This window comes from Hyla sarda, unplaced genomic scaffold, assembly GCF_029499605.1.
Source record: "Hyla sarda isolate aHylSar1 unplaced genomic scaffold, aHylSar1.hap1 scaffold_422, whole genome shotgun sequence".
NCBI classification, from domain to species: domain Eukaryota; kingdom Metazoa; phylum Chordata; class Amphibia; order Anura; family Hylidae; genus Hyla; species Hyla sarda.
This window is the reverse complement of record NW_026610437.1, coordinates 231,842-245,346: the sequence shown is the minus strand read 5'-3', so window position 1 is coordinate 245,346 and position 13,505 is coordinate 231,842. Positions and strand designations below refer to the sequence as shown.

At 46.9% G+C, this 13,505-nt stretch overlaps 1 protein-coding gene across 2 annotated transcripts in view; it reads right to left on the bottom strand.

Annotated features, from left to right (window-relative positions):
- Positions 1 to 700: 700 nt before the first annotated feature.
- Positions 701 to 13,505, bottom strand: part of LOC130333999 (gastrula zinc finger protein XlCGF26.1-like) — a 54,963-nt gene continuing 42,158 nt past the window's right edge. The window contains exon 7 of one of the 2 annotated variants that reach the window (XM_056553858.1): positions 701 to 3,383. In XM_056553858.1, the coding sequence (XP_056409833.1) occupies positions 1,729 to 3,383 (1,655 nt within the window). In that variant the 3' untranslated portion in view covers positions 701 to 1,728. The remainder of the gene's footprint in view (positions 3,384 to 13,505) is intronic. The other variant, XM_056553865.1, reaches the window with a different exon arrangement.

Below are 13,505 nucleotides of genomic sequence, written 5' to 3'. Positions count from 1 at the left end.
CCGGGTCTGATGACTGGCGATCACGGGGCCAGAGCATTGTGACATCACAGCTCCGCCCCCGTGTGACATCACGCTCCGCCCCCACGATGACTGGCGATCACGGGGCGTCATAGGCTTGCATTGAGGGGGCAGGGCGTGATGTCACACGTGGGCGGAGCCGTGACGTCACAATGCTCCGGCCCCGTGATCGCCAGTCATCAGACCCGGAGCGAACATGCTCCGGGGACTGATTGTAACGGGGTGCTGCATGCAAGATCGCTGGGGACCCTCTTGATCTTGCATGCAGCACCCCGTTACATCCTTTGGATAGGGGATAAGATGTCTTGGGGTACCCCTTTAATCCAGTCTTATTAGATGAGTCCGATCCTTTATTATATATACATGTAGATATATTTACTATTATCCATAATATCTTTTCTTATTGGATATTGGTGTATAGATATTATACGTTCTCATGGATCTACAGAACGCGTTTGTTATGTATTGGGATCCAATCTTTGTGGTACGACGTCTCCTGCATGTGATGTCTTACATGGAACATAAATTTTTGTAAAGTTTTATTTATTTATTCTTATGCCATGACTAAGGATCCTGTTGGGTCCAAAATGCGTCGGTGTTAATGTTCCGCATGAGGTTTTGATGCAATAAAAGTTACTCCTGCTTTTTACTTACAATCTTCATGCCAGACATCTTCTGTGTCTGAATATGATTTCTCCTCTAGGCCCCCAGGACTGTGACCCCCGAGACTAAAGATGTCCTCCCATCCCCCACCATTCGGGACTGGCTTCAGTAAATGTCACATCTGCATCATATGGAGGATTCCCCAGAATTACATCAATGGGAAGGTAATTTATAGAAATCTGGGATATGTGACCCTAGTGTGTAACCTGAGTGTAACCCCGGCCTCAGCCATAAAGGAGCGGGGGCGTATGTGAGCTGTGCGGAGGACATCAGATAAAAAGAGCAACAACGACTAGAAGTCCCAGGACATGCTGCATACGTTCACCATATGGGACCTGTCTATCTCACTCCTGACCACATGAACCAGTTCTCCCAGTCACCTACAAGAGCACTATCCTGACTGATGGACGGGATTGGTTACCCCCCACTTCACTCCAGTGTCTCTTCCCTATACACAGGTCCATACTGATCAGTCTGCTCCTCCATTTACAGAATTGTATCAGACCACGTCAGTCGCTGTACAGTTCTGTAAATCAGAGAAGACATCACACCCCATACACACTAATAACACCGCATCACATGACTAATCCCATTATAAGAAGAATTCTAACACAATATGACCAAAATCCTGTGTGTGACCCCGGCCTAAGGGTTGACAACACAGAAGTGTCCTGATCCTGATAGGACAGAAGTGACACATGAGATACAATCAGTAATATTTCTAATGGAAATGAGGCCGAGGTAATACATAGTAATCACCAATCATTATCATCCATAGAAATCATCCAATCATACTGTAGTGTAGAGCTACAAGTCACTACTAAATGATACACAATAGCATTACATATTACTTCTCATTACCGCTATTTACCTACAAAGGTCACATGACCCCAGGTGCTGATGACCAAGAGATGATGTTGGCTTTAGCTTCTGCTTAGGTTTCATTATGAAGTTTATTCGAGGGTTAATTCTCACAACAGAACTTAGAAACATCACATTTTACTGTTACCTCAGATCTCCATTCTCCATATTATTATATATTTATGATTACTTAATTTGTAAGTCTCCCGTGTGTATTCTCTCATGTTTAGTAAGATTTCCTTTAGTTGTAAAACATTTACCACATTCTGAACATGAATATGGCTTCTCTTCTGTGTGAATTCTCTCATGTGTAACAAGACTTGATTTTTGTGCAAAACATTTACCACATTCTGAGCATGAATATGGCTTCTCTCCTGTATGAATTCTTTCATGTTTAACAAGCTTTGACTTATCTAAAAAACATTTACCACATTCTGAGCATGAATATGGTTTCTCTCCCGTATGAATTCTTTCATGTATAACAAGCTTTGACTTATTTAAAAAACATTTACCACATTCTGAGCATGAATAGGGTTTCTCTCCCGTATGAATTCTTTCATGCATAACAAGATTTGACTTATTTATAAAACATTTATCGCATTCTGAACATGAATATGGCTTCTCTCCCGTGTGACTTCTCTCATGTCCAGAAAGTTGGGATTTATTTATAAAACATTTCCCACATTCTGAACATGAAAATGGCTTCTCTCCTGTGTGAATTCTCTCATGTATAACAAGATTTGATTTTTGTGTAAAACATTTACCACATTCTGAACATGAATACAGCATTTCTCCTGTGTGAATTCTGTTATGTATCACAAGATCTGGTTTACCTTTAAAACATTTACCACATTCTGAACATGAATATGGCTTTTCTCCAGTGTGAATTCTGTTATGTATCACAAGATCTGATTTACCTTTAAAACATTTACCACATTCTGAACATACATATGGCTTTTCTCCTGTGTGAATTCTGTTATGTATCACAAGATCTGGTTTAACTTTAAAACATTTACCACATTCTGAACATGAATACGGCTTCTCTCCTGTGTGACATCTCTCATGCTTAATAAGATCTGATTTACTTGTAAAACATTTCTTGCATTCTAAACATGAAAATGGCTTCTCTCCTGTGTGAATTTTCTCATGTATAACAAGATTTGATTTATGTGTAAAACATTTCCCACATTCTGAACATGAAAATGGCTTCTCTCCTGTGTGAATTCTCTCATGTATAACAAGATTTGATTTTTGTGTAAAACATTTCCCACATTCGGAGCATAAATATGGCTTTTCTCCTGTGTGAATTCTGTTATGTATCACAAGAGCTGGTTTACCTTTAAAACATTTACCACACTCTGAACACGAATATGGCTTTTCACCTGTGTGAATTCTCTCATGTACAACAAGAGCTGTTTTTTGTGAAAAGCATTTCCCACATTCTGAACATGTGTATGGCTTCTCTCCTGTGTGAATTCTCTCATGTATCATAACGTCTGATTTACTTATAAAATATTTTCCACATTCAGAACATGAATATGGCTTCTCCCCTGTGTGAATTTTCATATGTCCAAAAAGACTTGATCTTTTAGTAAACTCTTTCCCACATTCATCACATTGAATCCTTTTCCTCCCTTTCTGATCTGTCCTTGTGGTAACAATGTGTGGTTGGTCAGGAGAAGGTTCCTCATGATCAGGTGGATTATTATAGGATAGATCTGGATGGACATTAGGGGTAAGGAGGTCTTCTCCTGAGGAGCGCTCCATCATATCTTCATCTTCTCCTTTATCATTCAGGGATAACATGAAGTTTCCCTCAGAATTCTTACTGGGATTTTCTGCTGAAACAAAAAGTATATTTTTGATACTTATTTCAAATGATTTAAAATGATTGGTCACTTAAAATATTTTAACAGGTTAAACTGAGTTTTCTCCGATCTCCGTTCATCACATCTGAGCCCCAAATCCTGATGCTGCCCCTAGTGTTCTACCTGGAGCATGACAGGACCCATAGATGACCCTGGAGAGGATCTCTATATAGTCACCTCCCTCAGGTCCTGACTATACATAACACAGGGGATCACTGGGGCCTGAAGGGTTAATGTCATGTAGATCTAAGTTGGAGCCTCCCCTGAAGACACCTCGGAATTCCCTCTGTAATCCATTACTACATACCTGGGGTAACACCTCCTGGAAATATTACATATCTGGGACAACACCTCCTGGAATTATTACATACCTGGGACAACATCTCCTGGAAATATTACATACCTGGGACAACACCTCCTGGAAATATTACATACCTGGGACAACACCTCCTGGAAATATTACATACCTGGGACAACACCTCCTGGAAATTTTACCTACCTGGGACAACACCTCCTGGAAATATTACCTACCTGGGACAACACCTCCTGGAATTATTACATACCTGGGACAACACCTCCTGGAATTATTACATACCTGGGACAACATCTTCTGGAAATATTACATACCTGGGACAACACCTCCTGGAAATATTACATACCTGGGGTAACACCTCCTGGAAATATTACATACCTGGGACAACACCTCCTGGAAATATTACCTGGGACAACACCTCCTGGAAATATTACATACCTGGGGTAACACCTCCTGGAAACATTACATACCTGGGGGTAACACCTCCTGGAAACATTACATAACTGGGACAACACCTCCTGGAAACATTACATAACTGGGACAACACCTCCTGGAATTAGTACATACCTGGGACAACACCTCCTGGAATTATTACATACCTGGGACAACACCTCCTGGAATTATTACATACCTGGGGTAACACCTCCTGGAACTATTACATACCTGGGACAACACCTCCTGGAATTATTACATACCTGGGACAACACCTCCTGGAAATATTACATACCTGGGACAACACCTCCTGGAATTTCCTCCTTCACTTCCCTCATACACGGGTGATGGCCCCTCATCCTCTCTTCTTCATCATCCACTTTATTATCAGTCAGATCTCCCCCCTGATTTGACATATAGAACAATTCACTACAATACAGCAGACAGGAGGAGCAACAGAGACCCCCAAAATCTATCCCCACATCTATGACTGCAGGATCCCCCTATAGAGATATAGGATCAGCCTCATCTACCTGATGCTTCTCTGGGACATTTCCCTCTGGACAGTCCTGGGAATACAGAGGACGGGGACACCTCTTGGGTGGATTTCTATCATTGACTTCATCTGTAAGGAACACACAGGAAATGAATACATCAGTGATGGATATATTTCTATGTTACTAGGTAGTGAGAGTGATATCTATATATATATATATGTCTCTTCTTACCTTGTGATGTGAGGGGCCGGTGATCCTCCATCATGACTATGTCCTGGTACAGATCCTTGTGTCCTTCTACATACTCCCACTCCTCCATGGAGAAATAGACCGCCACATCCTGACACCTTATAGGAACCTGACACACAATGATACCGTCATCACCAGACCCCTCCATTACTGTATAATGTCCCAGCAGTGTCACCTCTCTAATCATCACCAGACCCCTCCATTACTGTATAATGTCCCAGCAGTGTCACCTCTCTAATCATCACCAGACCCCTCCATTTCTGTATAATGTCCCAGCAGTGTCACCTCTCCAGTCATCACCAGACCCCTCCATTACTGTATAATGTCCCAGCAGTGTCACCTCTCTAATCATCACCAGACCCCTCCATTACTGTATAATGTCCCAGCAGTGTTACCTCTCTAATCATCACCAGACCCCTCCATTACTGTATAATGTCCCAGCAGTGTCACCTCTCTAATCATCACAAGACCCCTCCATTACTGTATAATGTCCCAGCAGTGTCACCTCTCCAGTCATCACCAGACCCCTCCATTACTGTATAATGTCCCAGCAGTGTCACCTCTCCAGTCATCACCAGACCCCTCCAATACTGTATAATGTCCCAGCAGTGTCACCTCTCTAATCACCACCAGACCCCTCCATTACTGTATAATGTCCCAGCAGTGTCACCTCTCTAATCATCACCAGACCCCTCCATTACTGTATAATGTCCCAGCAGTGTTACCTCTCTAATCATCACCAGACCCCTCCATTACTGTATAATGTCCCAGCAGTGTCACCTCTCTAATCATCACAAGACCCCTCCATTACTGTATAATGTCCCAGCAGTGTCACCTCTCCTGTCATCACCAGACCCCTCCATTACTGTATAATGTCCCAGCAGTGTCACCTCTCCAGTCACCACCAGACCCCTCCATTACTGTATAATGTCCCAGCAGTGTCACCTCTCCAGTCATCACCAGACCCCCTCCATTACTGTATAATGTCCCAGCAGTGTCACCTCTTCAGTCATAACCAGACCCCTCCATTACTGTATAATGTCCCAGCAGTGTCACCTCTCTAATCATCACCAGACCCCTCCATTACTGTATAATGTCCCAGCAGGGTCACCTCTCCAGTCATCACCAGACCCTTCCATTACTGTATAATGTCCCAGCAGTGTCACCTCTCCAGTCATCACCAGACCCCTCCATTACTGTATAATGTTCCAGCAGGGTCACCTCTCCAGTCATAACCAGACCCCTCCATTACTGTATAATGTCCCAGCAGTGTCACCTCTCCATTCATCACCAGACCCCTCCATTACTGTATAATGTCCCAGCAGGGTCACCTCTCCAGTCATCACCAGACCCCTACATTACTGTATAATGTCCCAGCAGTGTCACCTCTCCAGTCATCACCAGACCCCTCCATTACTGTATAGTCTCCCAGCAGTGTCACCTCTCCAGTCATCACCAGACCCCGCCATTACTGTATAATGTCCCAGCAGTGTCACCTCTCCAGTCATCACCAGACCCCTCCATTACTATATAATGTCCCAGAAGTCACCTCACTAGTCATCACCAGACCCCTCCATTACTGTATAATGTCCCAGCAGGGTCACCTCTCTAATCATCACCAGACCCCTCCATTACTGTATAATGTCCCAGCAGTGTCACCTCTCCAGTCATCACCAGACCCCTCCATTACTATATAATGTCCCTGCAGTGTCACCTCTCCAGTCACCACCAGACCCCTCCATTACTGTATAATGTCCCAGCAGTGTCACCTCTCCAGTCATCACCATACCCCTCCATTACTGTATAATATCCCAGCAGTGTCACCTCTCCAGTCATTCCCAGACCCCTCCATTACTGTATAATGTCCCAGCAGTGTCACCTGTCCAGGCATCACCAGACCCCTCCATTACTGTATAATGTCCCAGCAGGGTCACCTCTCCAGTCATCACCAGACCCCTCCATTACTGTATAATGTCCCAGCAGTGTCACCTCTCTAATCATCACCAGACCCCTCCATTACTGTATAATGTCCCAGCAGTGTCACCTCTCCAGTCATCACCAGACCCCTCCATTACTGTATAATGTCCCAGCAGTGTCACCTCTCCAGTCATCCCCAGACCCCTCCATTACTGTATAATGTCCCAGCAGTGTCACCTCTCCAGTCATCACCAGACCCCTCCATTACTGTATAATGTCCCAGCAGTGTCACCTCTCCAGTCATCACCAGACCCCTCCATTACTGTATAATGTCCCAGCAGTGTCACCTCTCTAGTCATCACCAGATCCCTCCATTACTGTATAATGTCCCAGCATTCCCAGCAGTGTCACCTCTCCAGTCATCACCAGACCCCTCTATTAGTGTATAATGTCCCAGCAGTGTCACCTCTCCAGTCATCACCAGACCCCTCCATTACTGTATAATGTCCCAGCAGTGTCACCTCTCCAGTCATCACCAGACCCCTCCATTACTGTATAATGTCCCAGCAGTGTCACCTCTCCAGTCATCACCAGACCCCTCCATTACTGTATAATGTCCCAGCAGTGTCACCTCTCCAGTCATCACCAGACCCCTCCATTACTGTATAATGTCCCAGCAGTGTCACCTCTCCGGTCATCACCAGACCCGTCCATTACTGTATAATGTCCCAGCAGTGTCACCTCTCTAATCATCACCAGACCCCTTCATTACTGGATAATGTCCCAGCAGTGTCACCTCTCCAGTCATCACCAGACCCCTCCATTACTGTATAATGTCCCAGCAGTGTCACCTCTCCAGTCATCACCAGACCCCTCCATTACTATATAATGTCCCAGCAGTGTCACCTCTCCAGTCATCACCAGACCCCTCCATTACTGTATAATGTCCCAGCAGTGTCACCTCTCCAGTCATCACCAGACCCCTCCATTACTGTATAATGTCCCAGCAGTGTCACCTCTCCGGTCATCACCAGACCCGTCCATTACTGTATAATGTCCCAGCAGTGTCACCTCTCTAATCATCACCAGACCCCTTCATTACTGGATAATGTCCCAGCAGTGTCACCTCTCCAGTCATCACCAGACCCCTCCATTACTGTATAATGTCCCAGCAGTGTCACCTCTCCAGTCATCACCAGACCCCTCCATTACTATATAATGTCCCAGCAGTGTCACCTCTCCAATCATCACCAGACCCCTCCATTACTGTATAATGTCCCAGCAGGGTCACCTCTCCAGTCATCACCAGACCCCTCCATTACTGTATAGTCTCCCAGCAGTGTCACCTCTCCAGTCATCACCAGACCCCTCCATTACTGTATAATGTCCCAGCAGTGTCACCTCTCCAGTCACCACCAGACCCCTCCATTGCTGTATAATGTCCCAGCAGTGACACCTTTCTAATCATCACCAGACCCCTCCATTACTGTATAATGTTCCAGCAGTGTCACCTCTCCAGTCATCACCAGACCCCTCTATTAGTGTATAATGTCCCAGCAATGTCACCTCTCTAGTCATCACCAGACCCCTCCATTACTGTATTATGTCCCAGCAGTGTCACCTCTCCAGTCATTACCAGACCCCTCCATTACTGTATAATGTCCCAGCTTTGTCACCTCTCCAGTCATCACCAGACCCCTCCATTACTGTATAATGTCCCAGCAGTGTCACCTCTCCAGTCATCACCAGACCCCTCCATTACTGTATAATGTCCCAGCTTTGTCACCTCTCCAGTCATCACCAGACCCCTCCATTACTGTATAATGTCCCAGCAGTGTCACCTCTCCAGTCGTCACCAGACCCCTCCATTACTGTATAATGTCCCAGCAGTGTCACCTCTCCAATCATCACCAGACCCCTCCATTACTGTATAATGTCCCAGCAGTGTCACCTCTCCAGTCATCACCAGACCCCTCCATTACTGTATAATGTCCCAGCAGTGTCACCTCTCCAATCATCACCAGACACCTCCATTACTGTATAATGTCCCAGCAGTGTCACCTCTCCAGTCATCACCAGACCCTTCCATTACTGTATAATGTCCCAGCAATGTCACCTTTCCAGTCATCACCAGACCCCTCCATTACTGTATAATGTCCCAGCAGTGTCACCTCTCCAGTCATCACCAGACCCCTCCATTACTGTATAATGTCCCAGCAGTGTCACCTCTCCAGTCATCACCAGACCCCTCCATTACTATATAATGTCCCAGCAGTGTCAACTCTCCAGTCATCACCAGACCCCTCCATTACTGTATAGTCTCCCAGCAGTGTCACCTCTCTAATCATCAGACCCCTCCATTACTGTATACTGTCCCAGCAGTGTCACCTCTCCAATCATCACCAGACCCCTCCATTACTGTATAATGTCCCAGCAGTGTCTCCTCTCCAGCCATCACCAGACCCCTCCGTTACTGTATAATGTCCCAGCAGTGTCACCTCTCCAGTCATCACCAGACCCCTCCATTACTGTATAATGTCCCAGCAGGGTCACCTCTCCAGTCATCACCAGACCCCTCCATTACTGTATAGTCTCCCAGCAGTGTCACCTCTCCAGTCATCACCAGACCCCGCCGTTACTGTATAATGTCCCAGCAGTGTCACCTCTCCAGTCATCATCAGACCCCTCCATTACTGTATAATGTCCCAGCAGTGTCACCTCTCCAGTCATCACCAGACCCCTCCATTACTGTATAATGTCCCAGCAGTGTCACCTCTCCAGTCATCACCAGACCCTCCATTACTGTATAATGTCCCAGCAGTGTCACCTCTCCAGTCATCACCAGACCCCTCCATTACTGTATAGTCTCCCAGCAGTGTCACCTCTCTAATCACCAGACCCCTCCATTACTGTATAATGTCCCAGCAGTGTCACCTCTCCAGTCATCACCAGACCCCTCCATTACTGTATAATGTCCCAGCAGTGTCTCCTCTCCAGCCATCACCAGACCCCTCCGTTACTGTATAATGTCCCAGCAGTGTCACCTCTCCAGTCATCACCAGACCCCTCCATTACTGTATAATGTCCCAGCAGGGTCACCTCTCCAGTCATCACCAGACCCCTCCATTACTGTATAGTCTCCCAGCAGTGTCACCTCTCCAGTCATCAACAGACCCCTCCATTACTATATAATGTCCCTGCAGTGTCACCTCTCCAGTCACCACCAGACCCCTCCATTGCTGTATAATGTCCCAGCAGTGACACCTTTCTAATCATCACCAGACCCCTCCATTACTGTATAATGTCCCAGCAGTGGCACCTCTCCAGTCATCACCAGACCCCTCCATTACTGTATACTGTCCCAGCAGTGTCACCTCTCCAATCATCACCAGACCCCTCCATTACTGTATACTGTCCCAGCAGTGTCACCTCTCCAGTCATCACCAGACCCCTCCATTACTGTATAATGTCCCAGCAGTGTCACCTCTCCAGTCATCACCAGACCCCTCCATTACTGTATAATGTCCCAGCAGTGTCACCTCTCCAGTCATCACCAGACCCCTCCATTACTGTATACTGTCCCAGCAGTGTCACCTCTCCAGTCACCACCAGACCCCTCCATTACTGAATAAAGTCCCAGCAGTGTCACCTCTTCAGTCATCACCAGACCCCTCCATTACTGTATAATGTCCCAGCAGTGTCACCTCTCCAGTCACCACCAGACCCCTCCATTACTGTATAATGTCCCAGCAGTGTCACCTCTCCAGTCATCACCAGACCCCTCCATTACTATATAATGTCCCAGCAGTGTCACCTCTCTAATCATCACCAGACCCCTCCATTACTATATAATGTACCAACAGTGTCACCTCTCCAGTCATCACCAGACCCCTCCATTACTGTATAATGTCCCAGCAGGGTCACCTCTCCAGTCATCACCAGACCCCTCCAATACTATATAATGTCCCAGCAGTGTCACCTCTCCAGTCATCACCAAGCCCCTCCATTACTGTATAATGTCCCAACAGTGTCACCTCTCCAGTCATCACCAGGCCCCTCCATTACTGTATAAAGTCCCAGCAGTGTCACCTCTTCAGTCATCACCAGACCCCTCCATTACTGTATAATGTCCCAGCAGTGTCACCTCTCCAGTCATCACCAGACCCCTCCATTACTGTATAATGTCCCAGCAGTGTCACCTCTCCAGTCATCACCAGACCCCTCCATTACTGTATAATGTCCCAGCAGTGTCACCTCTCCAGTCACCACCAGACCCCTCCATTACTGTATAATGTCCCAGCAGTGTCACCTCTCCAGTCATCACCAGACCCCTCCATTACTTTATAATGTCCCAGCAGTGTCACCTCTCCAATCATCACCAGACCCCTCCATTACTATATAATGTACCAACAGTGTCACCTCTCCAGGCATCACCAGACCCCTCTATTACTGTATAATGTCCCAGCAGTGTAACCTCTCCAGTCATCACCAGACCCCTCCATTACTGTATAATGTCCCAGCAGTGTCACCTCTCCAGTCATCACCGGACCCCTCCATTACTGTATAATGTCCCAGCAGTGTCACCTCTCCAGTTATCACCAGACCCCTCCATTACTATATAATGTCCCAGCAGTGTCACCTCTCCAGTCATCACCAGACCCTCCATTACTGTATAATGTCCCAGCAGGGTCACCTCTCCAGTGATCACCAGACCCCTCCATTACTGTACAATGTCCCAGCAGTGTCACCTCTCCAGTCATCACCGGACCCCTCCATTACTGTATAATGTCCCAGCAGTGTCACCTCTCCAGTCATCACCAGACCCCTCCATTACTGTGTAATGTCCCAGCAGTGTCACCTGTCCAGGCATCACCAGACCCCTCCATTACTGAATAATGTCCCAGCAGTGTCACCTCTCCAGTCATCACCAGAGCCCTCCATTGCTGTATAATGTCCCAGCAGTGACACCTTTCTAATCATCACCAGACCCTTCCATTACTGTATAATGTCCCAGCAGTGTCACCTCTCCAGTCATCACCAGACCCCTCCATTACTGTATAATGTCCCAGCAGGGTCACCTCTCCAGTCATCACCAGACCCCTCCATTACTGTATAATGTCCCAGCAGTGTCACCTCTCCAGTAATCACATGACCCCTCCGTTACTGTATAATGTCCCAGCAATGTCACCTCTCCAGTCACCACCAGACCCCTCCATTACTGTATATTGTCCCAGTAGTGTAACCTCTCCAGTCATCACCAGACCCCTCCATTACTATATAATGTCCCAGCAGTGTCACCTCTCCAATCATCACCAGACCCCTCCATTACTGTATAATGTCCCAGCAGTGTCACCTCTCCAGTCATCACCAGACCCCTCCATTACTGTATAATGTCCCAGCAGTGTCACCTCTCCAGTCATCACCAGACCCCTCCATTACTGTATAATGTCCCAGCAGTGTCACCTCTCCAGTCATCACCAGACCCCTCCATTACTGTATAATGTCCCAGCAGTGTCACCTCTCCAGTCATCACCAGACCCCTCCATTACTGTATAATGTCCCAGCAGTGTCACCTCTCCAGTCATCACCAGACCCCTCCATTACTGTATAATGTCCCAGCAGTGTCACCTCTCCAGTCATCACCAGACCCCTCCATTACTGTATAATGTCCCAGCAGTGTCACCTCTCCAGTCATCACCAGACCCCTCCATTACTGTATAATGTCCCAGCAGTGTCACCTCTCCAGTCACCACCAGACCCCTCCATTGCTGTATAATGTCCCAGCAGTGCCACCTCTCCAGTCATCACCAGACCCCTCCATTACTGTATAATGTCCCAGCAGTGTCACCTGTCCAAGCATCACCAGACCCCTCCATTACTGAATAATGTCCCAGCAGTGTCACCTCTCCAGTCATCACCAGACCCCTCCATTACTGTATAATGTCCCAGCAGTGTCACCTCTCCAGTCACCACCAGACCCCTCCATTGCTGTATAATGTCCCAGCAGTGCCACCTCTCCAGTCATCACCAGACCCCTCCATTACTGTATAATGTCCCAGCAGTGTCACCTGTCCAAGCATCACCAGACCCCTCCATTACTGTATAATGTCCCAGCAGTGACACCTTTCTAATCATCACCAGACCCCTCCATTACTGTATAATGTCCCAGCAGTGTCACCTCTCCAGTCATCACCAGACCCCTCCATTACTGTGTAATGTCCCAGCAGTGTCACCTGTCCAGGCATCACCAGACCCCTCCATTACTGTATAATGTCCCAGCAGTGTCACCTCTCCAGTCATCACCAGACCCCTCCATTACTGTATAATGTCCCAGCAGGGTCACCTCTCCAGTCATCACCAGACCCCTCCATTACTGTATAATGTCCCAGCAGTGTCACCTCTCCAGTAATCACATGACCCCTCCATTACTGTATAATGTCCCAGCAATGTCACCTCTCCAGTCATCACCAGACCCCTCCATTACTGTATAATGTCCCAGCAGTGTCACCTCTCCAGTAATCACATGACCCCTCCATTACTGTATATTGTCCCAGTAGTGTAACCTCTCCAGTCATCACCACACCCCTCCATTACTGTATAATGTCCCAGCAGTGTCACCTCTCCAATCATCACCAGACCCCTCCATTACTGTATAATGTCCCAGCAGTGTCACCTCTCCAGTCATCA